The sequence below is a fragment of the Lampetra planeri genome, chromosome 33 (genome assembly GCF_965212315.1).
Source record: "Lampetra planeri chromosome 33, kcLamPlan1.2.h2, whole genome shotgun sequence".
In the NCBI taxonomy this organism is placed as follows: domain Eukaryota; kingdom Metazoa; phylum Chordata; class Hyperoartia; order Petromyzontiformes; family Petromyzontidae; genus Lampetra; species Lampetra planeri.
The window spans coordinates 3,641,097-3,667,872 of record NC_136139.1 but is presented as its reverse complement, the minus strand read 5'-3'; the positions used below and the strand labels follow the sequence as shown (position 1 = coordinate 3,667,872).

At 50.3% G+C, this 26,776-nt stretch overlaps 1 protein-coding gene across 1 annotated transcript in view; it reads left to right on the top strand.

Annotated features, from left to right (window-relative positions):
* LOC144729618 (kinesin-like protein KIF26B) overlaps positions 1-26,776 on the top strand; it is a 122,692-nt gene that overhangs the window by 88,810 nt on the left and 7,106 nt on the right. Inside the window, exons 6-12 of the mRNA XM_078610015.1 lie at positions 1,715-1,808; positions 2,677-2,945; positions 4,044-4,227; positions 5,059-5,215; positions 8,392-8,554; positions 11,407-15,160; positions 25,847-26,031. Of these exons, the coding sequence (XP_078466141.1) occupies positions 1,715-1,808; positions 2,677-2,945; positions 4,044-4,227; positions 5,059-5,215; positions 8,392-8,554; positions 11,407-15,160; positions 25,847-26,031 (4,806 nt within the window). The remainder of the gene's footprint in view (positions 1-1,714; positions 1,809-2,676; positions 2,946-4,043; positions 4,228-5,058; positions 5,216-8,391; positions 8,555-11,406; positions 15,161-25,846; positions 26,032-26,776) is intronic.

Sequence of the window (26,776 nt, the reverse complement as noted above, 5' to 3'; positions counted from 1 at the left end):
AGCCTTGATTCAAAATTGGAAGATGAAGAATAAGAAAAAAGGCAGTGAAAACTTAACAGGTGTGAATATTTAATTATAATCATTCGATTTTTTTTCATTTGAGCGGCCGCACTGTGAGCACAAAACCATTTAAATTCAAAGTATGTTGGCGGTGGACAAGTGTGCATTATGGTTACAGCAATGAGCTCAACTCTTAGAAATCTGCGGAAGCACCTTGCAGAAGTCATCACTTCTTATCGCCGTCAAATGAATGAAAATTTGAACTGCGTGAACGTGTTTCATTGTAAGCCGAACCGATTCGGGCGGTTTCGTGAAAAAACCACGCATACATGATCATGGGACAACGTTTAGAAAGGAAGGCGATAATATTCCAACTATTTGTGTTTAATTACGTTAACGTGGGCTGTCATATTGAATGCAACATTTCACAAACCCATTCTTCAAATAAATTCATATGCTTGAAATTAATTGAAAAACTATTTTTTATCACAACAAACTTTTCTGTAATCATAATCACCTTCATAACAGCAATCAAACACATATGCACGTACGGAGTATTTATTTTTTGATTAATTTCATTCCAAAGTGAAAGCTCCCCTTTTCTCAGGAGACTGGTGAACCAGAAACATTACCGAAAAAAGTTGACTCAGTTCATGAATAATTTTCACGTTTCGAATCAGTCATTAGCAACACTTTATAGCCGTTTGTTAATCCACTGCAGGATGAAAGAGGCCTCCATCCCGTGCCGTACCGGTCATGCCGATCAATGCTGGTTGGGGAGGGTTCAGCCCAAGCGCAGTTCGGAAGTTGGCGGAAAGTAAATTGTTTGTGCGTTTAACTTCTTTTGCACCGTACGTGGAGTGAATCACGCAGCCAGCTATGGCTGCATGGTTTGGTGGTACATGTTGTTTATGTCGTTTATTGTGAAAATTCGATCACAGTTCCTATGATCACTGTTACATTGCTTTTATGGCTTTATTTTGGTGATTTCGAAAAGTTTCTTGGTTTGGCCATGTTTGTTTGTTGTAGTACGGAGTTAGACTGATGGCCTTAATCTAAGTTGTCTTGTGGTTGTTGTTGTTTGACTTGCATTCCACTGGGATTTTTGCACACAGCGTTGGTGTACGGTGCTTTTTCTGCAATATTTTGCTGTGTTTTCTTGGATTTTCTGTTTGCACATAGTCTCTTTTAGATGTTTTCTTGTTCATGTTTTTGTTTATTGTTTGTTGCGGTTGCACCCGATTCAAGAGCCAAATGGCTCACAGGGCTATACCAAATAAATTAAAACTGAAACTGAAAGGTGTTGCGGTGGAAGTACAAACAAACTAAAACAAATTTTCAAGCTAGATTTTAAAATATATAATTCGCCACCGATGTTGGCTGTGATTTGTTGTGCAGTGGCCCAACTGCTGACCACTACAAATGATTCGCAAAAACACACTTTAAGTGGATAAACTAGCCGCACCCACTACCGACCATTTATAAGCGCAAAACCAACGGTGCCATCAGATACTCGGCATTGTCACCTGCCGCAACGTAGTTTCATGGTCGAGACGTTGTCAGCAGGAAGTCGATGCGCACCGCAGCGATGTTTTTGAATTGCCAAAAGCAGAGCCGTACGTTCACCCGTTGCTGCGACGGCACCTTCCCGCCGGGGTTGACCTTTGCCCCCTCTGCCTCCTTTCCCCTTCTCTCTGTGTGCCGCTCGCCGCAGGCTGAAGTGTGCGCTGGCACGGTGGCCGACGTGGTGCAGTCCGTCGTGAACGGCGCCGACGGATGCGTCTTCTGCTTCGGGCACGCGCAGCTCGGTAATGCGTTCCCACGCGCACCGTCATTAGCCGTGCGCGCACATTGACGCGGGTGCAATTAGGGGTGGGGGGTGGGGGCACGGATTAACCCCATTCCCCTCCCGAGACGTCTGCAAGTTGCAGGGTCGGGGTCCCGTTCACCGCTGAATCTCGGAACACGCGAACGGTTCAGCGTTCATATTATTCAGAAAGGCGAAGCGCCAATGTTTTTAAAGGCGTTGTACTCACCGTAGAGGACTAGCGACACGACCGCACTGTATGATAGCCGCACGATATCCCGCCTCGGTATCCAAAACAGTAATCTTGTTAGATTTGTTCTTCCGATTCCACTCCCGATGATGTACGTGTGTGGGTACTGATGCCCACACAACGTGTGCTCACGCAAGGCCGAGGCAATCTAGGCAAAAACAATGACCTCGACAGTCAGATGGTGGTAACCAGCCGAGGTGCAACAGTCGTGCCTTGCACATGGGCATAGGCTAAGAGACAGGCACACGAATGCATGCATATACATGCACAATACAGACACTGTTGGCCTGGTGCCGACACAATTGGAGTAGACCAGTGCACAACACTTGCACGATCTGGCAGAAGGAAGGGAAGGAGGAAGGGAGGAAGCGACGAGTGAGGTGTGGGGCACCACTGTGGGGGCACCACTGCCCTCCGAAGTATGAAAAGGGGGGGTGGGAGGGGGAATTTCGATGGCCGCGATGGAACAACCTTCGAACGTCGTCAAATTGAGTGACGCCCGCTGCCTAGACAGCCAGACCCCGACCCGGGCGAACGCTTTCCCCCTCCTCGTACACGAGCGCAGCAATGACCCCCCCCCCCCCCTCCCTCCCCCCGGTCGTTGTGTGCCCGTCGGCAGGCAAGTCCTACACCATGCTGGGATGGGACGACGGCCCCCAGAGCCTGGGCGTGATGCCCTGCGCCGTTTCCTGGCTCTACCGGCTGATCGAGGAGCGGCGCGAGAGGGCCGGCGCCCGCTTCTCGGTGCGCGTCTCGGCCGTCGAGCTGTGGGGCAAGGACGAGCAGCTGCAGGACCTCCTCGCCGACGTGGCCACGGGCCGGGGCGGGGACGCCGACAGCCAGTCGCCCGGCATCTACCTGCGCGAGGACCCCATCTTTGGCACGCAGGTGCTGCTCCCCGCCGGGGCGTCGTCGTCGTCTTCTTCGGCACCACCGCCCGCGCCGCCGTTGCTTGCCGCGGTCGTTGCCGGCGCTGTTCGGTTGTTGGGGCACTATCGGCGGTCGGTCTTTGCGGTTTGCGGTTGCCTTTCCGGTAGAACGGTCGGTTCGTCAGCAGGGGGATGTCGCCGAGTCAAAGCGCGTCCCGGTCAGGTGTCGACCTGTCACAGGATCTTTGCAGGGATGTAGTCAAATGACCTCCGCTTTAGGGAAAATCACCGGTGGCTTTATGCTATTTGATTGGGAGATTGGCCCTGCCGGGAAAATGTGGAGTTTCCACCACTGGCCTACCCCCCCACCCTCCCCCTGCCTCCCCCCCACTCCCTGCCAAGTTATTATTTTTTGTTACTCATTTTAAACCACTTTTCTTGTACCTCTTATGTTTTATTCCATCTCATTTGTGCAGCTCCATTGCCTAAAGGTAACATTTGTGTGCAATTTTCATTTCATTTGATCCATTACATTATGCACAAATAGATGCGTGCATGTATCTGAAGAGTATTAAGAATCCATTTTAATCGATAAACGGATGCATCGTTGCATGAATAAGAAAATTTACTTTACACACCGCTCGTATTGAATCAACATCCTCCCCCTTAGCCTTTACCAGGGCGCCGCAGTGGCGAAATGTTAACTCCCTCACCTGGTATGCAGGAAGTCATGGGTACAATCCCTACCATGATGCTTGCATATTTGGAGTTTGCATGTTGTCTATGCCCATGGTGGTCATGTGGATTTTTCTCCGGGTCCTCCGGCTTCCCCCCCCCCCCCCACATTTAGAATCAACGTCACACTTTCAGAGCATTTGCCTGCTATAAATTAACACGCAACGATAAGCAAATTCATTTGGAGGTATAATTCGTGATATCCAGAGATCGCTAGCTCTACCGCTCAGCGGGGCCTCAACTGGTAAAACTAAAACACTTAAATGGCCGTACCACCGACAACTGTGCCTCCCCCCCCCGCTCCCGGACCCACAACCGCCGCCGATCGCCGATCTTCGCCGTCGGGCCATGCTGACCGCTTATCGCCCTCCCGCCGGCGCAGCTGCAGAACCAGAACGAGCTGCGGGCCCCCACTCCCGAGATGGCCGCCTATTACCTGGACGCGGCGCTGGCGGCGAGGAGGTCGGGACGGCCCGACTGCGAGGAGGAGGAGCGGCGCAGCGCGCACATGCTCTTCACCCTGCACGTGTACCAGTACCGCATGGACAAGACGGGAAAGGGCGGCAGTGAGTCCGGGAACGTTGGTGACACCGGAGCGAGTTGCGCGTGACGGCGGTGTTCGGGCCGCCGGGCCGCGTCGTCTCAAGCTGCCCCCCCCCCCACCCCCTCCCCACCCCGGCTTGAGACGCTCGGGCAGCCTGGCCGCCTCGCTTGCTCGAGGCGGCGCAAGCGAATTTGTTTTTTTTAATAAAATAAAATTAAAATCACGACGTTTCGGAGGCAACAAGAAAACGGAAGCTTGTGTTGCCTCCGAAACATCGTGATTTTTATTTTATTTTTATTTAACTTTTATTAATTTTAATTTTTTTATACCTACGTGACTTTACCGAAAAAACCTAAGAATATGTATAGAGCACTACAATTCCACAGATTCTAAGGCAATGGTGGGTACTTCGGTTGTTTGAACTCCACCACCTGCTTGGGGTCGGGCCGGATTTAAGATGTCTCTAAGAGGCCGGTAAATATCCAGCGCAAAACCCACCTGCACCCTGACTGCAACCCATGCTGGTGTAAAATAAGGGGGGGATGGGGGGAAGGTGGCGGTGTGTGCGATAAGGGAAAGACGTGAAGCTGATGTGACTAACGTGGGTACACTTTTGGAGACTGGTTGCAGCAACAGCAGTGCGATTATAGCGGAAGGGAGGGCATCGATGGCGAGCCATCGTGCCATCCTCGCGTCGATAATAACCCCCGTAGCAAACAAATGTAAATTTCGATTTAAAGCTTTCGTGACTGCAGGGATTCATCTTCTTGGTTCTTTCTACGTGACTTTACCGAAAGAACCAAGAAAACAAATGTAATTTTAAAATCCCCACGTCCGCGCGCGCGCTTCACAGTGACGGGCGGGCGGAGTCGACTCCACCTCATCGACCTGGGCAGCTGCGAACGACTGGTGCCGAGCCGGGGCGCCTCTCAGAGCCCCGCGCTCTCCCTCTCCTCGCTCGGCAACGTCATCCTGGCGCTCGTCAATGGCGCCAAGCACATCCCGTACAGGTGAGGGCACCGCAGGGCGGGGGGGCGGGGCGGGCCGTCGGGGGGGTTTGGCGCCCCCGCAGTTGAAGTCTCGCGCCGGCAGTGTTGTTGTTCCAAAGAGCTCACGCCGCGTGCCGTCGCTGTCACTTTGCGCTCCCGTCGTGTGCTCTGTGTACCGGTCGTTGTTGTCACGTTCTGACCCCGTGACCCCTCCCCCCTCCCCCCCCACGACTGGACACCTGTGAAAAAGAGCTGAATAGCTCCTCGCATTCCGAGGAGAGTACGCGATAACAAACGTCTTACTGACTGCGGTGGCTTTATTTCTCACCGAATATCTTTCCGCCCCACTGGTCGTCTTTAATTCGGAATATGTGACGAGCGGTAAGCCACAGCCGTAGCAGGAGGTGTACTGGATGTCGTGTGCCGGGTGAGGAAATGCTTTACCTGGACGGACCGGGATGCAAGTGAACCTTTGCCTGCGATGCAAAAGAAGTGCACCCTGTAGGCATATCGAGTGTGCTCTGTAGGCATAGCGAGTGTGCTCTGTAGGCATAGCGAGTGCGCTCTGTGCAGAGTGCGGACGCCGCTGCTAGGTGTTGAGGGTCAGCGCCCATTTGACCTTCATGGGCCACGTGGCAATGCGCCAGTTCGCACATTTTCGAAGGCGATTCCTACGCCCACGATGCGCATGTCCGATTGGCCCCTGAGAATCGGTCACGCGCGCTGCGTGCGATTTGAGCGGCATCGCACAAGTTTCTAACATGGGCTATTTTTCTACCCCCTTCTAATATGTTCACCCAGAGGTGTGCATTGGAACACCGGCACGTCACGTTTGGTAATGTGCGGTTACTCCCACCTCTTCCAAGCGTGGAAGAGAAGGCCAAATTCCCTCTCATAGAGACCCTCTAGGGCTCCCCCTGGTGGTGGGAGAGGCAGGGGAGAGGCTTTCACCAGCAGTGTTGTGAGCAAGCAATTTCACGGGTGCACCTTTAGGTGTTTAACCTTTTAACTTGATGTGCTCATACCCTGCATTAGCTTGGCAGGAGTAGGGAGTGATGCCTCAACATACATTGAGGAGGGATAGTGGTGAGGGAGGGGGGGGGAGCAACAAACGATATAACCACGCTAGCGGAACCGATGTGGGTGACGGGCGAGCGGCTTGCGGGGATCTTGGGTCGGGCGGTCGGTGCGAGGGAGGGGACCCACCGATAAAGATTTTATTTAGCAAGGGCGCCGGGCCCCGTCTGCCCCGACCGCTCTGAATCAATAATGAGACATCAGGACTGACAGCCGCTGTATAACAGCCCGCAATCAGGGTACACGAACGTCAATGCGCGCGCAACGCACCCCTATTGAGCGCCTCGGCCACAGTCGATCGAGCCGTCGACCGAGCGGCGATGGAATCGGGAGGAGGAATCACTTTGCAAAATTGCGGCAGAGAGCGAGAAGGCGAGAGGGGGTGAGAGGGTGGGGTCCAAGCCGGCACAGGGCATATTTCACGGGGCTCTATCGCATCAGCCGGAGTGCATTTGCCACCGAGGCGTGTCTCAGCGCGGATGGACTGAGGTGCGGCGCTTGCAGCTTGTCATGAAAGTCCCACTCCCAGTGTGTTTGCACGAGCGAAAGAGACGCACGCCACGGCTTGACGGCCGTTTTCGGCTCGTGGCATTGCTGTGCCCTTCGAGAGACTCAACGCGCAATGGGAAGGGCTCGAGATCGACTCCTGCCTAGGCGGTCGACGTTGATTACATCACAGATCCGGCGTAGTTGATATGAGGATCGCCTCTGTCGGGGGTACGTGGAATTTCCACCATCGATTACGCACTGGAATCAGAGTAGTGTGATAGGGTTATGGCTTCCGCCTTTGGTGAATAAGTGTCAGCGACATGTCTTTTGTACGAAAAAAATAGGCATAGGTTTTACCATTTCTGGCAAATGAAACAGTTGTGTTAAGATGTTCCAACACCATAGAGAAACCTTTCGCAAGGAATCACGTCTGCATCAACCACACGTACTTGTGGTGAACATGCAAACAAACATGATCTGATAATAGATGGCATTGCCTTTGAAACTGATTTGCCTACACCAGAGACAGCAGCCTTCTTCATGGCCTAGTCTCACCACCAGGGTCAGACCAGAGAACGCTAAAAGCGAACAGTACAAGGACAATGCCACTACGTCTTTGGTTTTTTCGGTAAAGTCACGTAGGTAAAAAAAAAAGAAAAACAACTAAATTAAATCACCACGTTTTTTTGGCTGTAATGGTTCCACCTGAAGACGGAAGCTTGCCTCCGAAACGTTGTGATTTAATTTAGTTGTATTTCATTTATTTATTTTTTTACTTACGTGACTTTACCGAAAAAATCAAAGAGTATGAATCCTTGCAGTCACGAAAACTTCTAATCTAGACAATGCCCATATATTATCAGAACATGTTTATTTACATGTTCACCACACATACGTGTTTTCAATGCAGACATGATTCCTTGCAAAAGGTTAATATTTGGTGTTTAAACATCTTGACACAACTGTTTCATTGCCAGAAAGGATGAAACCTATTTTTTTAAATGTCATACTTTGATATTGGCAAAAAGGTCCCAACGTGTCTTTTGTAAGGCATCGCTCCTGAAACACTGATGTTAAGTAGTTGTGGGCTACATTACCTCCAGTCTATATACAGCAGTGTGGCAATTAATATTTTAATGGCAATTCTTTGAGCTGTAGTTAAAGGTCAATTATGTATCGATATACTCTGATCTCGGGCACACTTTTTGATTCACAAACTTGGTCGGTCTTAAAGCTTTCGTGACTGCAGGGATTCATATTCTTGGTTCATTCGGTGAAGTCACGTAGAAGGGAAATAATAAAATAATAAAAATGTGGATTTCACACCTGATGATGATTGCTTGTGTTGCAGTCGAAACGTCGTGAGAATTATATTGTTTTATATTTTTATTATTTTATTATTGGTCGGTCTTGCTTAGAGTGTGTACGTTGACTCATATTGGCATCACCAACCACTGCCATCCATTACCATCCGCAATATTTACTCTCGGTCTCCTTAATCGTAATTACGGCTGCGACAACCCACGTGTTCACTTAAAGGGACCGCGACTTCATAACGATTTTCTTTGGCTGCGTAACGTTAACGTGTGTCCCCCACCCCCCGCGCTCACACGTGGTCCCTGTGTGTTTAGGGACAGCAAGCTGACGATGCTGCTCCGAGAGTCACTCGGGAACATCAACTGCCGCACCACAATGATCATCCACGTGTCCCCGCTGGCCGCACACTACCCCGAGACGCTGTCGACCGTGCAACTGGCCGCCCGCATTCACCGCATGAGAAAGAAGAAACCAAAGGTGGAGAGAGATTTTTTTAAATCAAATTTCTTTAGAACTGCTTTTTTTGTGTTTACTTAGTTTTTTTTCCTTCCCCCGCACCTCCGATTAGCACTTTTGTCTACGTACGGTGCGAAAGAAGTTCAACATTTTTATTTTGCTATTTTTATTTTACCAGGTAAGGCCCACTTAGCTAAATACAGTAGCTCTTTTTCAGAAGCGACCACAAATGATAGCTTGACGAAGTGGCTTATCACGTATAAACTTATATCAGCCAAATACGAATGTTGATTCGAAATGTGGAGGGAAAAACCGAAAGACCATGGGGAAAGCATACAAACTCCAAATATACAGCAGCAGGCATCAGTGTCGGGATTGAACCCGCCGACTTCCTGCATACCAGGCGAGGTAGTTAACATCTCGCCAACCGTGGCGAGATGTTACGACCACTCCTCGGATCCACCGTCACCGTCATCATCAACGTCGTCACCACCGATAAACTGCCGCATGAAAGTCTCCGCCAAGTTGTTCACCGTCTCTCACGGTTCTGCGATGGAGGTGACCATTCACCTGGTGCCCTGTGGACGATGAGCTATGTCCATCGCTGCGTCCTCTCCAATGCGTTCCATTCCTTGGCCGCCACTACACCATTCTTCATCAACATTTCATTTTGCAGATTTAAGTACGAGTTGTCCGAACATTCCACAGCTCTCTCGCAACAGGCCGCGGGTACACAGTGAGGCTTTCTTGAATATATGTAGAGCTGTAATAATGCTAATAATTATATCTATATACAGTAGACTCTCGATTATCCGTGCTAATGACGGGGAGGACGGCCGCGGATAATTCAAAATTGCGGACTATTCAAAAATAGAACCATTCTCTATGCTCAAAACCACTAATACAGCCGTAAACTAAAACTCACGAAATTAATGATTGGATAAATTACTCGTTCGATTTAGAACGAATACTCACGATCAATCGATCAATCGATCAATCGATCAATCGATCAATCGATCAATCGATCAATGCCCATGCTCAGTGATGATGCTCCCACGCAGAAGAGCCCGCCCACTAAGTGGATAGCAGAGCCAAGCCAATCAACATCAACCAAACTCCGCTATCTGTGGTAAATATATGCAACTACTGTATTGTAGAGGCGATCACGTGGATTTTAGATAAACCGGCGCACATATTTGCTTGCTTTAAGCATGTGACTTGTAATGAAACATTTCAAAGAATAACAACGTGTAACAGTTTTTAGACAATTAATTTGGACTTAAGAAAAAATCAATGAGTTATTAATTAACGTAAAAAAATATCGGTCAATCCGCAAATCGGATAATTTGCACGTGGATAATCGAGAGTCGATGGATGACAATTTAGTTAGATTGCTTGACTCGTAATCAAAAGATCGCGAGTTCATATCTTGCTCAGAAGTTGAATGAGCCCATCATCCCTCGGGTATCATGGATAATTGTTGTTGTTGTTGTTGATAATTTCTTGTTACGGTTGTGTGATTAAACAGATGACATGTAAGTGTAGGTGCATCGCCATTAGCTGTTAACGAGGCTCGTTAATTGGAATTAAGATGATGGATGGGTTATTTGAAATAATTTCCAACTGATTTAATTTGAAAAGAGGAAAAAACATCTTATTTTCAACGTAATGGATGTTTTTGTTTGCATGTGAGAATGCGCTCATCTGATGATGTGGTTCATTTGGACACGTTGCACATTGCATTGCCTCCTTGCACACACATGTGACATTTATTTTTAAACGTGAAAACCTCTTGTACTATGACATTGAAACGAAAAAAAACCTACACAGTTTTTTAAGCCAATTAGTTCGTAATTAATTATCCACGGAACGATAGTTTTACTTGGGATAAAAAAAAAACACTAGTTTGAATCGACTACGAATTATTTTTGCGAAAATAAGTTGCTGTTTGCTCTCTCCTGAAAATAACGAACGTTATTAAATGAAAAAATTACCATTTCCATTAAGTATTTTTTGTATTTGATATGCAATAAAAGTCAATTATAATAACGCAATTAAAGTTCCCAATGGATTTGATTAAATTTATTTCAAAACAGATTTAATACGAATGAGACCGAACATGAGATATGGGTTACCGTTCGCGTCGTTAACATTACGTAACCTGAGATGTAGGTGATGCACCTTAAGTGTTTATTGAAATTATGAAGTCGATCATGCAGAGCGTTAAATACATTGGACATTAAATGACTTAGCAGACGATCTAGGTTATTGATGAGACTGAACACACCGGTCAGCCAATGACAGGCGTTGGTCAACAGAGTCCCTTGAAAACATTGGTCAGTGAATGAACGAATGAAGTAATGGCAAACGAGAGAATGAATTACGTACAATCAGGTACGAAATAAAAAAAAAACACTGCCTGGCAAATGCACGTATCAGCGACCATGTCGGCCAATTAAAAATGAATGAAGCAATGCCAACGAATTACCGTAGATCATGCTTCACCTAGAAAACATTTGGAAATTAATTAAGAGTCCGCCTATTTAATGAAACTCAAAGTTTGATGATGAATCAAACTCAAACTTTTATGAATTAATTGCTAACAAATATACAAATATATGTATGATCATTATAACTAATTTGCCGAAAACAAAACGGACGCCACTTCAACATTAACGATTAAACGTGCAGCCCTTTGTCAATCCGCTGCCGGACGGAGACCACGCCACTCCATGTCAGTTACGGGGGGGGGGGGGGGGTTAACCGGGGTGGGTTTAACCAAGCCTTGTTCTGGCAGCGACTAGTGAGCGAGCGGGTTGAGTCACGTCGACCGGTGAACTGAAACTTGCCCCGCTGTGCGATCGCCCCACCAGTACGCGTCGAGCTCCTCGGGCGGGGATAGCTCGTGCGAGGAGGGCCGCGCCCGCCGCTCGCCCCTCGCCCGCCCGCTCCACCCTCGCCTCGTGGCTCTCGACCCGGACATCCCCTGCGGCGGCGGCGGCTCGTCCCCGCGCTCGTGCCGCCGCGAGCAGCGCTCCTCCGAGCCCGACTACTCGAGCAGCAGCGAGCAGTCGTGCGACACCGTCATCTACGTGGGGCCCGACGGCGGCGTGCTCTCCGACCGCGAGCTCACCGACAACGAGGGCCCGCCCGACTTCGTGCCCATCATCCCGTCGCTGGGCCGCGAGCCGGCGCGCCGCGAGCCGCGCTCGCCCGCCGTCGGGGGGCCCCGTTACCCCGACCGCGACCGCCTCAAGTGCAGCACGTTCGCCGAGCTGCAAGAGCGGCTCGAGTGCATCGACGGCAGCGAGGAGCCCGACGAATTCTTCGCGGAGACGGCGCGACGGGAGGACGATGACGACGAGGAGGACGACGAGGAGGAGGAGGAGGAGACGGCTCCGGCGGCGGCTCGAGTGGCGACGACGGAGGAAATCGCCGCGTCCTCGCCGCGGCAAGGGCCCGAGAGTCGGAGGGTTCCGGGAAAGTCGGCCCTGCCAAAAGCGCGGGGCATCTCCTCCTCCCTCGTCACCGCCACCGTCGCCGCCGCCGCCATCTCACCGCGCGGCGCCGCGCTCGGCTGCACCGCGGCCAACATCATCGCGCAGTCGAGCCGGGCCGCCATGCTCAGGGACGCGTGCAAGCAGCAGTGCCAGGCGGCCATCGCCGGCGGGGAGCGAGCTCCGAGGAAGCCGCAGGTCGGCTCGCCGCAGCCGCGCAGGGCGAAGCCTTCCGCCAACGGCAAGGGGTCCCTACCCAGCCCCGCGCCCCCACCCCCTTGCTGCAGCGACGTCGTTTCTACCGGCAGGGTGGCGCAGGAAGGGCTGGCGGTCGAGCTCCGTGCCCAGGGGACCCGGACGCCCCCAGTGGGCATGAGCCTCCCCACGAAAGCGGGCGGCGAGGCGGCGGGCGCCGGGGTGCGCGCCAGGACGGTGACCGTGCAGCAGCCGCTGGAGCTGAGTGACGAGGATGTGCTGGTGTTCGCCCTGGTCGAGGAGCTCACCTTTGGTGGGGTCCTGGGACTGCAGGACGCTCGGGGTCGCCCAGCAAGCATCATCAGCTTCGCGAGCAACTGCAGCGTGCAGGCGCTCGCCTCGGGCTCGAGGCCCGTCAGCATCATCAGCAGCATCATCGACGACTCCGACTACGACCCTTTCCCGGCCGTGTCGCCCGTGAGCCCGGTGGCGGCGCGTGCCGGGGCGGTGACGGCGGTGGCGCAGGACGCGTCCGCAGTGAGCCGCTGCTCGTCGGTGAGCTCGTGGCTCAGCGAGGTGAGCGCCGAGAGCCTGGGCAGCGAGGGCGACCAGTCGTGCGACAGCTTCGTCATGCAGTCCTGCGGCAGCCTGGGCAAGGAGTCGGTGGACGCCCTATCGCTGGACTCGCGCGACCTCATCCCCGACGGCCTCGGCGGCGGCGGCGGCAGCAGCTCCGTCGGCGGGCAGAGCACGCTCCACGACAGTGGCTTCTCCACGTCGGAGGGCGAGAGCAAGAGCTGCAGTAGCTCCTACAAGCTGTCGTCGACTGCGAAGGCGAGCAAGTCTGCCGGCAAGCTTCCACCGGTGCCCCCGTGTAAGCCGGCAAGCGACGGCAAGAGGACCGCTGGGCTCAAGAGCGGCCTGCCACAGGCCGTGAGGACGGTCGGCCACGCGCCGTCGAAGCCGGAAGCCGAGAGGACTGACGCGGCGCAGGGCGGCCACAAGCCTCCATCGCCGCCAGCTGCTGCCGGTCAGCAGCCCAAGTCGACCGCCCCGGCGGCAGCGGCGCCCAAGCAAGGCGGCGGCAGCGGCCGCTTTGATGACCCTTGGAAGAAACGGGATGAAGGCATCGGCTGCGGGCAGGCGTCTGGCCGCGCAGGCAAAAGTTGCTCGGGCCAGTCGAAACAACAGAGCAAACCGAGCAAAGCCAAGCTTTTAACCGGCGGCGCGGGAAGCTCGGCGAGTAAAAGCACGTCGTCGCCACTCGGCGGTGGAAAAGCCTGCGATGGAGGCATCGCGACATCGCCGCCTGAGAGTCTCACCGCAGCCGGCGCCACCGCGCGATGGGCCGGCAGTGCGGAGAAAGCGGGGGCCCCCGCTCTGCTGCCGACCAGAGGTGCGGAAACACACGGCTTTGCCGTGACGGGAGCGAGGACGATGGCTTCAAATGCGAGGGGAGGTTGCGGTGCGTACGAGACGCGGCCCAGCGGGCCGGAGAAGGCCGCCTCGTTGCCGAAGCAGAGCATGCTCCCCAGGCTCAAGGGCGCCCCTCCAGCGCCTCCGGTGCGGAAGTCCAGCTTGGATCAGAAGAACAGGGCAGGCCTTCCCGTCAGCGCGCTCTCAGAGCCCGCCTTGTCCTCGAAAGCTCTGGCGAAGAGGCCGGCGCAGAGCGACGCGGAGGCGAGGGTCGTGGTGGGAGAATACGGCGGTGGCGGGCGCTCGCAGCAGCAAGGGAGGGGCGTGGAGACGGGACAGAGCCAGGCGTCTTACGGAGCCTACCCGCACAGGACTAACGTGAGCCTGCATAGCAGCATCCTGTCCCTGCACCGAGCAGACAGCCTCACGTCCTTGAGCTCCCGAGGCAGCCTCGGCAGAGAGGGCAGCGGCAGGAGCGGCGGGAAGAGCTCCGCGAAGGCAATGATGATGATGATGATGGGAGCGGCGGTCACCTCGAGGGGGGCCGGCGGTCTGCCTCCGCTCAACATCTCGTCCAAGTCGTGCGGCGGCGCCGCCAAACCGCCCCCGTCGGCGCTCGCCGGCGCCAAGTGCTCGCCGGCGTCCTTTGCCGGGACCTCCAAGCCGCGGAGCATGTCGGCCAGCAGCTCGGCGAGGACGGCGCCACAGGGCACGCCGCGGAGCGCCAGCGTTCCCTCCACGCCCAGGACCGTGGCTCGGACGGTTCTGTGCAGCAACAACAACGCGGCCGCCGCCAAGCACGGCCGGGGAGGGGCGGCGGCCGGGGGCGGCATCGGTTGTCCCGGCGGCGGCAAAGCGTCGGCAGGCGTCAGGATCGTGACCAACAGCCGGGTGACGGAGCTGGCCCTGAACGGCGCCGCCTCACCCACCCCGTCGCCCCCCAAGGTGAGCCACCCGCGGCGCTCCACCGACTCGGACAGCGGCAACGACAGCGGCGTCAACCTGCCGGAGTCGCCCACCCCGCGGTTCGGCGGGGCGCCTGGCGGCGTGGGAGGAGGCCCCGCGGCTCCGGGCTCACCGTCGGCGTCCGCGATGCTCCTGCAGCTGCCGTCGCCCTACAGCAAGATCACGGCGCCGCGCAAGGCGCGCTACAGCAGCGGTCACTTCAGCGACAACAGCAGCGTGCTTAGCGGCGACCTCCCTCCGGCGATGGGCCGTTCGGCCATCTTCTACCACGCGGGGGGGGGCGGCAACGGAGGCCCGGGCGGAGGAGGAGGAGGAGGCTGCGGTGGAGGTGGCGGCGGGGGCGGCGGCGGCGGTGGCGATGGCGGTTGTGGCGGCGGCTCGGGGGGCAGCAGCGGGTACGAGAGCGTGCTGCGGGACAGCGAGGCCACGGGCAGCGCGTCGTCGGCGCACGACTCGGCGAGCGAGGGGGGCGGCTGCGGCGCGTCCGGGATGGCGAGCGAGCGCTCGCGCAGCCTCAAGTCGCTCAAGAAGCGGGCGGCCACCGTAACTTCCGGTACGTTTGTGGTTGGTGGGTGCGGTGCATTCGTGGCAGGGGGCCAGTCTCTGCCATCGGACAACCAGTGTTGACTTCCGGCAAAATGGTTATGTATTTTATCGGCCGTGGAGGATTTGATCTGTGATGAGCTGAGTTAACTGCCACTGCAAGGATCGGATCTGGTAGCCTTGCGATTGTCATTCGAGCCCAGCCATGGCCCTGCCTGGCTGGGCGAGTAACTGACGTTGTGTGTTGATTGTATTAGTAAGGATGCCATCTGCCTCGATATTATTTTATCAGTGCTGCCCTTCTGCTTTTTTGTTAATCAGAAGAAGATCCCATGGTGTTTCATTGTCAACATGAATTAACCTCGATACAGTGCCTGAGTGCATTGATAATTAACAAGTGAAAGACTAATAAATACAATTAAAATGCCATAATCACACGGAAATGCACGTGCTTCCTTAATTATCTGCAGCATATTAAAAAACATTCAGACGCGGTTTGTGAAATTTAAACGGACAATTTAAGATACTCACAACATTTAGCAGAACCCAGCGCTGCCTGAAGCTATAAATAAATGACACGAGGGCAATTTTGTAAAATACGTAACACGCGATGAAGAATAAACAAAGTGAGAACAAGAAAGGTGACCCATTGGCCCACTTGTGATATTAAAATGCACATGATAAAAAGCAGACTTTGGAATGGCATTCTGACTGATGTGGAGTGACGTATTGAAAATGCCGACATGCCAAGTACAAACCGACTGCCTCTGTTCCAAAAAAAAAACTATCAGAATTAATTTTCGCAAACGCTATTGAAAATTCAGTAGCGGCGCTCTCCTTATTTATTTATTTGCTCGCTTTCTCGTCTTATATTTTATCCCGGGTAAGCCTCAAGGGTAGAAAGTTTCATATTCATCCAATCTTTCACCCTTTACACAACTGTGCTGGATAATGGAATAAATGCGCTATAACGTTGAGATAGAATGGAGGGGGGGGGGGTGGAAAAAAAGTATTGTGCTGTTTCTACTTCGACTCGATATGCCCGCAGAGTTTACAGGAGAACATAAACGGCCGAGTCTTGGCCCGGCCAAAGTGCCGCTCCTCTGTTTGCGGATGAACATCCCAGAGCATTGGTTTTTCTGTGTGCTGTTGCTGTCATTGACTCACGTTCATCCACAGCACGGTTCCACATAGCCGGCAGTCATTGCCTTCCTTGTTGACACGCGTTTGATTGAGGAAACAAAATTCGCGATCCTCCGTTTGTGCACAATGCCTAGGTTTGTCTGACTTTATACAAAGCGCTCACAGAAATTCGTACACCTTACGATTTTCAGGTGAGGCCGCTTAATGTTCTGGCCAAATATTTCGGCTTTTGTCATGTAGCCCTCCACCACCCGACATAGCGAATGAAAAATGTGTATTGTCGCGTGAGCAAGCGGTGCAGTCTCTAAGGCTAAACGAAGAATATTTGACTCTGTGTGTTGATAACAGTGGGAGAGCAAATGTTCCACCAGGGTGCCAAATTCAACTCATGGTAAAAAATCGACCGCGTGGTTTGATGCTAAAATGCAGTGGCCGGCATCCCGCACAATTTGAGCGACTTTGAAAATATTCACTTTTCGACCTTCATACGTGCGCGTCAAAAAATGTTACACGCTGCATTAACTGCTCGGCGCCTTTTACCGAGCACGTAATTCTTAAACCCTAAATGAGTCCAAAGCGTGACCCTATACAGAGAAAATAAACCTGTGTGGCCATAACCCCCCTGTCTCTTATTAACGTGGGCCCACCGTCAGGGTGGCCTCTGGCCTCTAACATTTCGCCCTAATGTGTAAAGTAACCCTGTGACTTTCCAGTGTTTTTACGGAATAGTTCAATCATTTGAAAGTTTCGATTTAAAGCTTTCGTCACTGCAGGGATTCAACGCAAGCAGCCGTCCTCAGGTGAAGAACAGGTCTGTTGGAAAGACAGCGTCTGAATGAGCGACAGACCTGTTCTTCACCTGAGGACGGCTGCTTGCGTTGTGGCCGAAACGTCGTGATAATTATTTTATTATGTTTGATTTTTATTATTTTATTGTTTCCCTTCTACGTGACTTTACCGAAAGAACCAAGAAGATTATTTGAATGTGTTTTTTTTTCAAACATACATCGTGCTTTTAGCTTTGGACAGTATACATTTCTATTCGCCTTTTCCCATTCCGGGACTACTACAAGTTGCAGCGTGGGTCCCGAGTGGGGTTAGTGTGGTGAGCACCATGCCTGGTCATCTTTATTTCTCTCACGTTGGTATATACGCACCGTATAAGGTGCCACTTCAAGGCTGAGCAGATCTAGAGGAGGTCCAGGTCCGGTGTAGATGTCACTCCACCGGTCATGGACCGCTGTAGCGACATCTAGCGCTCCCCGCTCGCACACTCACAGACAATTTCTGTTCGCGCGCGTTTATTGGGTACTCATTTTGGGCTGAGCCGACTTAGAAGAGGCCTTGGGTAAAGTTCAGAAAAACCAAATGTTGCTCGTGTTCTGGCCTAGCAGCAGTTGGGACTGCAGTGCAATGTGTGAGTAGACTCTCGGTGACCTTTTTTTTAATCCGTTCCACGAAAACTACCGTTAACCGAACGAACTCTTAATCGAATATCGGAATTACATGTTTAAAAGCATGACTCTGCAATGTAAACAAAAGCCAGTCGAGTTCTAAAGGCTCACAAATGAGCGTCGCTGATTGGCTGATGCATTCTCAGCCCCACTTACGAGTGCTTGGATTGGCCGAAATTGGCGCCCACGTGCATAACGTAAACGTACCGTTAATCAACAATGTTAAAGCGATTAGAAACCATGGAGTCCTATGGGCAGCTGAACGTTAACCGAAAAACCGTTAACCGATGTCACTGTTTACCGAGGGACTACTGGTACTGCTAACCACTACACACACGTGCATGTATATATGCACACACTCACTTAGAGGGTTATGAATACTTTCAGGTTATTGAACCATTTGTTCACACCATGTGGGACGTCTTTGAGCTTTGATTATACATTTGTACTCCACTGAGGTGCCAGTACTCCGGTCGGTGATATATTATGCATGACAAAATTAATTATACACAGGTATTTGATTCCTGCGTGAGTTAAAACATGAAAAGAAGTCGACTTTTTTTACTCAAGAACTTTGCTTGATGATTTCACCTTCAATGACATGGCATTGAGGGATGAGATATTTTATAGTGATTTTGGTTTTCTTTCTCCATCATCATCGTCATCCTTGAAGTCATTTGAAGGATCTTCCAGAATGAGGGTATGCATCACGGTAATTAATAACAACGCGGCGGTAGCTATTTTACGATCCAAAAGGCCCAGGGAGCTCATATAAAGTGCGCAATTGTTTAATGGCTAAATAGCAAATAACGTCAAGGTGTCTCTGTGCTCAAACAAAAGCAATTTGTCAGCTGTCATCTCCATTGACGGGCCGAAGCCAGCGGTGAAAATCCACATTCCCATGGTGGGAGCCAGCCTCTTCTCGATATGGAACGATTCATCTTCTCTTCGCCCACTCAATTGAGTGCTGAAATGTTGATTCAAAGAACCATTGTTATATATGTTGATATTTTATTTTAACATTATCGTGAATGTTGAACCCATTGCATACAACATAAACAAATGATTTGAAAGACATTGTCCTTCGATGCGTGCATCGTAAGATAACTAATCAATATTAGGATTTCATATTAATGGGAACATCGCTCCACCCCTGGTTATAATCCCCTGGTTATAATATTAAATAAAATGCACGTCAAGTTACAGTAACACCATTTTGGACCAAATCAGAACGAAAATTGCACCTCCGATTAGCACGGTTGGCTACGTACGGTGCGAAAGAAGTTCAACATAAATACTTACGAAGCAATGCAATTGCATGAATATGCTTCTCCCGTAGTCTGTGCGCAGGCCGCACGTGCTGAAGTCAAGTGGGGTTACTCCCTCTCTCCAGAAAGTGGCGAGCCAGCGTGGAAGAGTCTGGCAAAATAACCTCTAGAGGTGCTCTCTAGGGCAGGGTCATGAGCAAGCTATTGCAGGTCTGCACCTTTATCTATTACATTAATATATCAATAGCTTCCCTATAGCTATGTAGCTATAGGGAATCTGTTGATATTGCTGTAGGTGCTGTATTACTCTAAGAATGCAATGGCTCAAGAAATTTCAGCATGAATGAATTGCCAACCTAACGGTCAGCAGAGAAGAGATGAGCACTGCGAGTGGCTCACGTCAGCATGGTGGAGCGCTGCGACTTTTCAATCGTTGCGCGTATCTCTAAAAGTGCCATCCACTGGAAATGTTCCCATATGTGTCGTATCTGTGCGCGCGCGTGTGTTTGTGCGTGCGAGCGAGCGCCCATGTGTTTGCGTAGCCCGGGGTACTTAAAACGATGCCGTTACAAATGAATGCTCTGCTGCACATTCGGCCGCTCCGTGGCTGAGTGTACAAAGTGAAAAAAAAGTAAATGAAACAAATAATGACCGCCGACTTCGCATCAGTCCAGAAGCGCACAGCAGGTTGCCTGCCAGCATGCATCAGCAACAGCACTAAGGGCAATCAGCAGCATCGCTGCTCACTGCGGTTTCATTCCCTTTGTGTGCCTCGATGTGCACGCGTCTTACTGTGCAAATGTTGCATTTTTAACGGGATTTTGTTTTTTGCCGTACCAATTATTAATTTGTGAAAATGGGTTATTGGAATTTTTTCTCGACTTCTCACTTCGAATAGGGGAGGGGGTGTTGGAGGGGGTGGTAATTTGACGGACGTGATGCCGTTTAGTTTAAGGATGTTCGCACGTGGCCTCATTCCGGCGGCGAATGAGTCCCTTTGCTCCGGAGGATTTCTTGTCGTTCTGTTAGGTAAACGGACGAGAGAGGATGCCATTGAGAATCATTTCTTCTTACAAACGAGCCCCACCACTCGCCCTTGCCCCCCGCCAAGTAATCTGAGTAATGTAGAGTTTATTACCGTTACCGTTGTTTTAGTTGTGTGTGTCATTGTAGCAATTCGGGTTGATATCATCGCCTACTTTGGAAATGATGTCACCCGTTCGTTTGAACCGCACGCAGCTGTAGCTCTGTCGGATTTGACGTTATAATGACATCTTTCAGTTTTTTGGGGGGGACATGATTCCTTCATCAGTCTTCCGCCTCGTGCTGGGCTTTAGAAAATATTCCGTGAGAAATTGAACCCAGGGTTGTCGAGTGCATCTTAGTGGGCAGTCTAAACTAACTAACTTTTTTATTTTACCAGCTAAGGCCCACTGAGCTCTTTGTCAGAAGAGACATAGCCACAAATGAAAGCTGAATGAAGTGGCTTATCACGCGCACATTTATAGCAGCCAAATTCTCTTAAACGCGTGACGTTGATTCTAAATGTGGAGGGAAAATAAAACGGGAGGAGCCGGAGAAAAATCCACGCGACCACAGGGAGAGAGAGAGGCACGCAGATTCCAAAATATATAGCAGCAGGCGTCAGGGTCGGGATCGAACCCACAACCTCCTGTGTGCCAGGCGAGTTAGTTAACATCGTGTGGGGAGACCCTGACCTCGCCCATGGGAATGTAAAAATATCATCCGCTGGCTCACAGCTGCTAAGAGGGACGAGTGCCTCCCCACTGCTTGTCTGGGCAAAGAAACGCTTTGACTTTGACTTCATGTTGACATAATAACTGTAGGTTGGTCACCCGGCGGGGAAATGTCCTTTCATGTCAAGCCACTAATATTTCATTTTATTTTTTGTTAGCATGAAGGATGCACGCTGTGCGGCCGAGAGGGCCATGGAGATGGCTAATTAGTGAGCTTGTTAGTTGGAGGTATTTTATTGGGGAGATGTGTGTTCTTAGCAACTCCTTAGCAGAGAGCTTGACTCACATTCACAAAGCGCTACTCGTGTTATTGAACAAAGACGGTCAATGCATTGCGCGCTTCCAGAAGCTCTTCTGCAGCAGTCTCGAACGTTTTTCTTTCCAAATATGAGGAATCCGCCGGAGCTGTGCAACTTTTAAATCTAGATTGAAAACTAATTTCTTTATAACTGCTTGCTGTTGTGTTATAATAATAGTTCAATTTGTAACGCGCGCAAATTTGCAGACGTAGTGGCCGCAACTCAGAGGCGCAGAGCCAAGCTCAGAGTCGCTCCAAAGCGTGATTGTAGAGGTGAGTTTTTAAGTCTCTCTTGAAGGAGGCGATTGAGGTGATGCTGCGAATGTGCAGAGGGATATCGTTCCAGACTGTTGGGGCTGCCACCGAGAAGCGGCGCATAGACATGACCATCCGTTCAGTTTGTTGTCCTTCACCCGCACCTCCAATTAGCACAGTTGGCTACGTTGGATGTGAAAGAAGGTCAACATAGGTACATTCAGAAGGTTGTGAGTTGAAATTCAGAGCCTGACTCAACCCACCCCCCCTTAAGCATCGATAAAACGAGTACCGATTTGGGAGACATCAGCTGTGGAGTTCTTTTCCAAGATTATTGTAACTTTATCAATATGTAGTGTTTATTCGCCAAATGGTGTATCTTTGCACGGCTTATAAAAACATTAATAAATAAGGAAGGTCACAACAGGGTGTAGTAAAAAGGTCACGCTTGAATATTTGATAGTTCGGGAAGGTGGTCTTGCACAACAGAACGGCTAAGAGCTTGGGGCTGTTTTTCTTTTTTTTGCACAAATATCTTCACAGAGCTGAAACCTACCACAATTTTTTTCTGCAGAAGTGAGCAACCCCCCCTTTGCGTAATTTATTTGTGAGATCCAGTCATACTTGCTTTAACCCGTACCAAGCAAAATGACGTGCCCCGAAAGTGTATTTGTAAAAAACTAAAAATGCTTTCTTATTGGTCAGTCAAGCATTTAGTGAATCCATAATACAGTTTTTTTTGGGTTAGATCGCGTAAATATAAATGTGTCGTTAAACCCGCCACCACCCGACACGGCCAATTAGTAAGGTTTGTCACGTGAACAGAACATGCCAATTCGTTACTAGTACAGCACACCGGTGTGTCGGAGAGCAAATCCACAAAATTTACAATCTTAAAATGACATTCACGTACACCGTAGTATCCAGAGACCCAAGCCAAAGACAAATCAGGCATGTTTTGTTTACATGACAAACCTTACTAATTGGCTGTGTCGGGTGGCGGCGGGTTTAGCGACACATTTATATTTACGCGATCTAGCCCAAAAAAAACCTAGATTATGGATGACATTGGTCGCGAAAGCCTACTACGTGTTAAACATTTAGTGAATCGGTCACGCCACGCGAGGGCATCTCTCCGTCCCAGCGATCCATGGCCGCATTGGTCATTGCCATTGGTGGCCCCTGAACCAGCGGTGGAATTGACACGCCCCACATCGTGGGGGGGGACCAGCCTATCTTCATATTGGGCAGCCGTGAACTTCGAAAGCTGCCCGTGGTATACTTGTTCGCGTGCTGGACTTCCAGAGGTTTCCAGTTGAGTTCCATCGGCCCGGTGAAGTAGCTGATACAATGAGAAAGCTATAGTAGTAGGTTTTTACCCTTTAAACTGGTACAAAAACTGACACCTTTATACAAGGCATCATGTTTGCAATAACCGCAACACAAGCAGTCAAAATGCAAACAAAAAGAAACAACTCTGATAATGGTAATGATATGCACTGTCCTTGAAGTTGACTTCAAAGGTGTCAGTTTTGTACCAGTTTAAAGGGTAAAAACCTACTACTATATTTTGCCACTGGTAAAGGAGGTCTCATAATGAGAAAGCTCCTAAACTCCCCCATCCCCCCGCCTCTGTCCACCCAGCAGTCTAAATGGGTTCACCACAGTTAACCGATTGGAGGGTCGCGTGTGCGGTTGGGCAACATTTGGGTACTCCCACTTCTTCCCCATGACATCTGGCCAGCGTGGAAGAGTAGGCCAAATAACCTTGGAAGCACAGCTGCCTCTTAACGGAGGAGACCCTTCTGCCAGCAGCAGCGTGAGCAAGTAAATGCAGGGCTGCTGTACCTTTGCCTTGACCTTCCATATCTCTTGCCGACACATCCCTGTCCGCTATTAAACCCTGTATTATTCCTATTTAAATGTGTGTTCATTAGCCTTAGAACCTTTGCCCTGGTGGACACCAACCAAGTCCCTTGATTTATTAACGTTTCTTCTTCCTAAATACGTCAATAAAGCCTTGGTGCCACTGGCGTTGTCGCTAATGAGCGAAATTGGGCAGAAGGGTTTGCAATGTGAGCTGGGTGGCTCCTGCACTCTTAATTGTGCAGTAATTGTGAGGGTTCACACGGGCAGATGCAGGCACTCTCCAATGCCAGAGTTTCTGCACGAGCGAGCTGAAAGGCTCGGTGGATTGTGTTTATTAGATGATCTTGCGTGGCACAGTGACAAAAAAATAGGCGTCATGTGCATTCGTAATTGTGCAACTTAATGGTTCCTCTTGCTGCCCTCACTTTATTTTTCTCTCCCCGTTTGCCAAATGCGCCTCGACCACCCATCGTTGTCATTCGTCTATAAAAGGAGGAGCGCTTGATGAGAAACGAGCGGTGGATTGCGTTGTTGTTGGATGTGGAATTTCCGGCTTTGGAGATGGGCACCATCTCCATTGCTTGCTTAAGAATGGAGACACTTTGACTCTTTAGAGTTGGGCACTCCGATTAATTGAGTAATTATGGGCTCGATCACTCAAGCTTATCGGATAACACGAAAATAATCGAATACAAAAAAAAATCGCACTGCTGTTCGCCACTTTGTGCCGCTGGACGGGAGGTGATGAGGGCTCGGCAACGTCATCAGCACAGTTAGCTGCGTCGCAGTGGGCGTGGCTTCTAGGGGGTTTCCCACCTTCGATAGGCAGGCGGTGGGAGGGGGTGATCATAATTTTAAATGGACCCAAGTCATCGACCACAGAGTGCTCAGTAACAATATTTTTGCTCAATTAATCGGTTTGATCGACTCATCGCCTCAGCTGTCGGCTTTTTGACCTTAGGAGTCTGGGCACCTGAATCCCTTTTTAACTTAGCTAACCGGTTTACATTCTATGGGCCTAAATTCACATGTTAGTAGATATGTTTTAAAGGCAATTTTTGCTGAAAATTAGCTTTCGTCTTCCATTACCAACACCAAGGAAATATCACTATGGGATGGGTTTGAGCAGCTTTGTCAACGTGTCCCCTATATCTGCCGTGTCTGGATTACTTTATGCAGTTCCCTACTGGCTATTCCTGGCGTTGCGATTGATGTATTCAAATCAAACCAGTGGTTAGGCTTGTGCCTTGCCATACCACTATACCCTGTGTAATGTCTGATTATTTTTTTAGGTCACGCTATATTATTACACAGCGTTAAACAGCATTGCTGTCCATGACGTATTCAAGCATATAATTGGCAAATTTGAAAGCTTAAAAAAAAGAAACATTCAAAATATAGAGCCTTAACAAGACCAAGAAGAAAAAAAAAAGACTGTAAAAATGTTGCACAGAAAAATAGTTCCCTATAAAGGTTTTACATCAGATTTATTTGTAGGTGCATTTTAATGAAGAGCAATATTTGAGATTTATTCTCACTTTCGTAATAAGGCCATTTATAGTGATATTTTATAAGCTTGCTTCTGGCGTATTTTTTTAAGCCTGAACAGCGGTTGAAACGCTCATCTTGCTAAGATCTATAGGAAACCTGGATGAGTACTGCGTGAGAAAATCTCTAGCCAGGGGGCATATCGCAGTTGCAAAAATATAACATGAATTTGACATTAACGGTATATTTATACATAGAGAGTCATGATTTGACTGCGTGTGTGAGTAAGTGTATGTGAGTGTGTGTTTGGTTTGCTGTACTCTGAACCAACCCCTTACCTGTGTTCAATTGCGAGCCATGAACAAGATCAGTGGTAGGTGGTAACTGAACCTATACCCAGTCTATCCTAGTTCGACTGAGTCTTACATGAGTACCTCATTCACTTGCTATGCAGAAGGGCCATTTCCTGAAACGTCCCCGATAATATTTATTTTACTTTTAGGGCCACGGTGTTATTGATTATTATTACTATTATTACTATAATTATGTTCAAGGAGCATCTAGTGTGGTTGTGTACATATCACATTTAGAAGGTCCAGCCCTGGCCACACCACCCCATCGTGTGCCATGTTTAAACATATGGTAATAACTAGCTGACTAACACCACCTATTTCCGATGAGGCTACACAGTAGGCATGCAAATGATTCACTTCCCTGGCAGTTTGATGAATCGTGGTGATTTAGGGTTGTGGTTCGACCCAAAAGTAAAACAATAAAATGCCTTCCTTCCTTCGCCAGCCTTCATTCAGTTTCCTTCGCTTCACTTTTCCCAAAAGTCACGTCACTATTTCTCGTGAATTCATAATTTGCCACGATCGTAAATAATCGATCGTCACCTGCGCGATTCAGTGCGCGCGTCATATCGAGCATCGCAATCAGCTCCGGTTGAGCAACCGATGCATCGATGCGCGCCTAACAATCAAAGAGGCCAACCGTTACCTTCCCTTGCTTCTAAACCCAAATATATTCGGCGCGGCGCGTGCAACCAAACCGATCCCCCGCCCCCTCGGCCATCGTCGCAGGCCCACAATTTCCCGTCCGCATCCGGCGCGCGCTGACCCACCCGTTTCAATTTTTCCGCCGACGTTTGAACGCGTGGCGAAGGCTCCCAGCGCGGCCGCGCCGCCGGTGCCCAGCTCCCCGCCGCGTCGACGCTCGCCGGCCCGTCGGCCCGCTGGGTGGACCTGCGGCCCATGCAGAGGGCCCTGCACGAGCCCTTCCAGATCACCGTCTACGAGATCGACGACCTCGAGCGGCTGGAGCAGAGGAGGAGGCCCGATGACACCGAGGTGAGAGGAGCACCCACCCCCCGTCACCCCCCTCCCCTCCCTTGTCACCCCCCCCCCCCCTGCGGTTTGGCCTGATGTCATCTAAGGTGAAGTTTCCGCCTGTGCACGTTGCTGTTGGGGCCGCTACTTTGCTCGAGCCGTGCCATGTAGCTGCGTATGTGTTTACACGTTTGTGCATGTAATCGCGTATGTATTTTATATGTCATTGGAACCTCATTTGCCAGTAAAAAATATGCCTTTTGGCGTCATCTAGTCCAACCCATGTGAGACTAGGCTCTAAGGAAAGCTGTCTCGGGTGTGGACCAATCAACATCAAGGACAGTGCACATTATCAGAGTTATGTTTTTTGTTTGCATTATGACTGCAGGTATTGTGGTCTATGCAAACATGACTCCTTGTAAAAAAGGTGTCAGTTTTGTTGCCATATACAAGGGTAAAAAACCAATTATCATATTTTATATGTGTTCATGCATATGAATTCAAACATCTCATGTGTCTATAGATATGTCCTACATGCCTATGTCTATCCAGATTGAATAGGATGCCAGTCATGTTTTGCATTTAAGTCAAGATATGGTTGCCACTGACTAGTTCAGAGGTCAGACTTGTCTGTATGCATGTTGAACTTCTTTCACGCCGTACGTCGACAACCGCGCCAATCGGAGGTGTGCGGGAAGGACGACAAACCTCTGCATACGTAGCCTACATACGCACGCACACGTTGATCACATATAAGGGAGGCTTC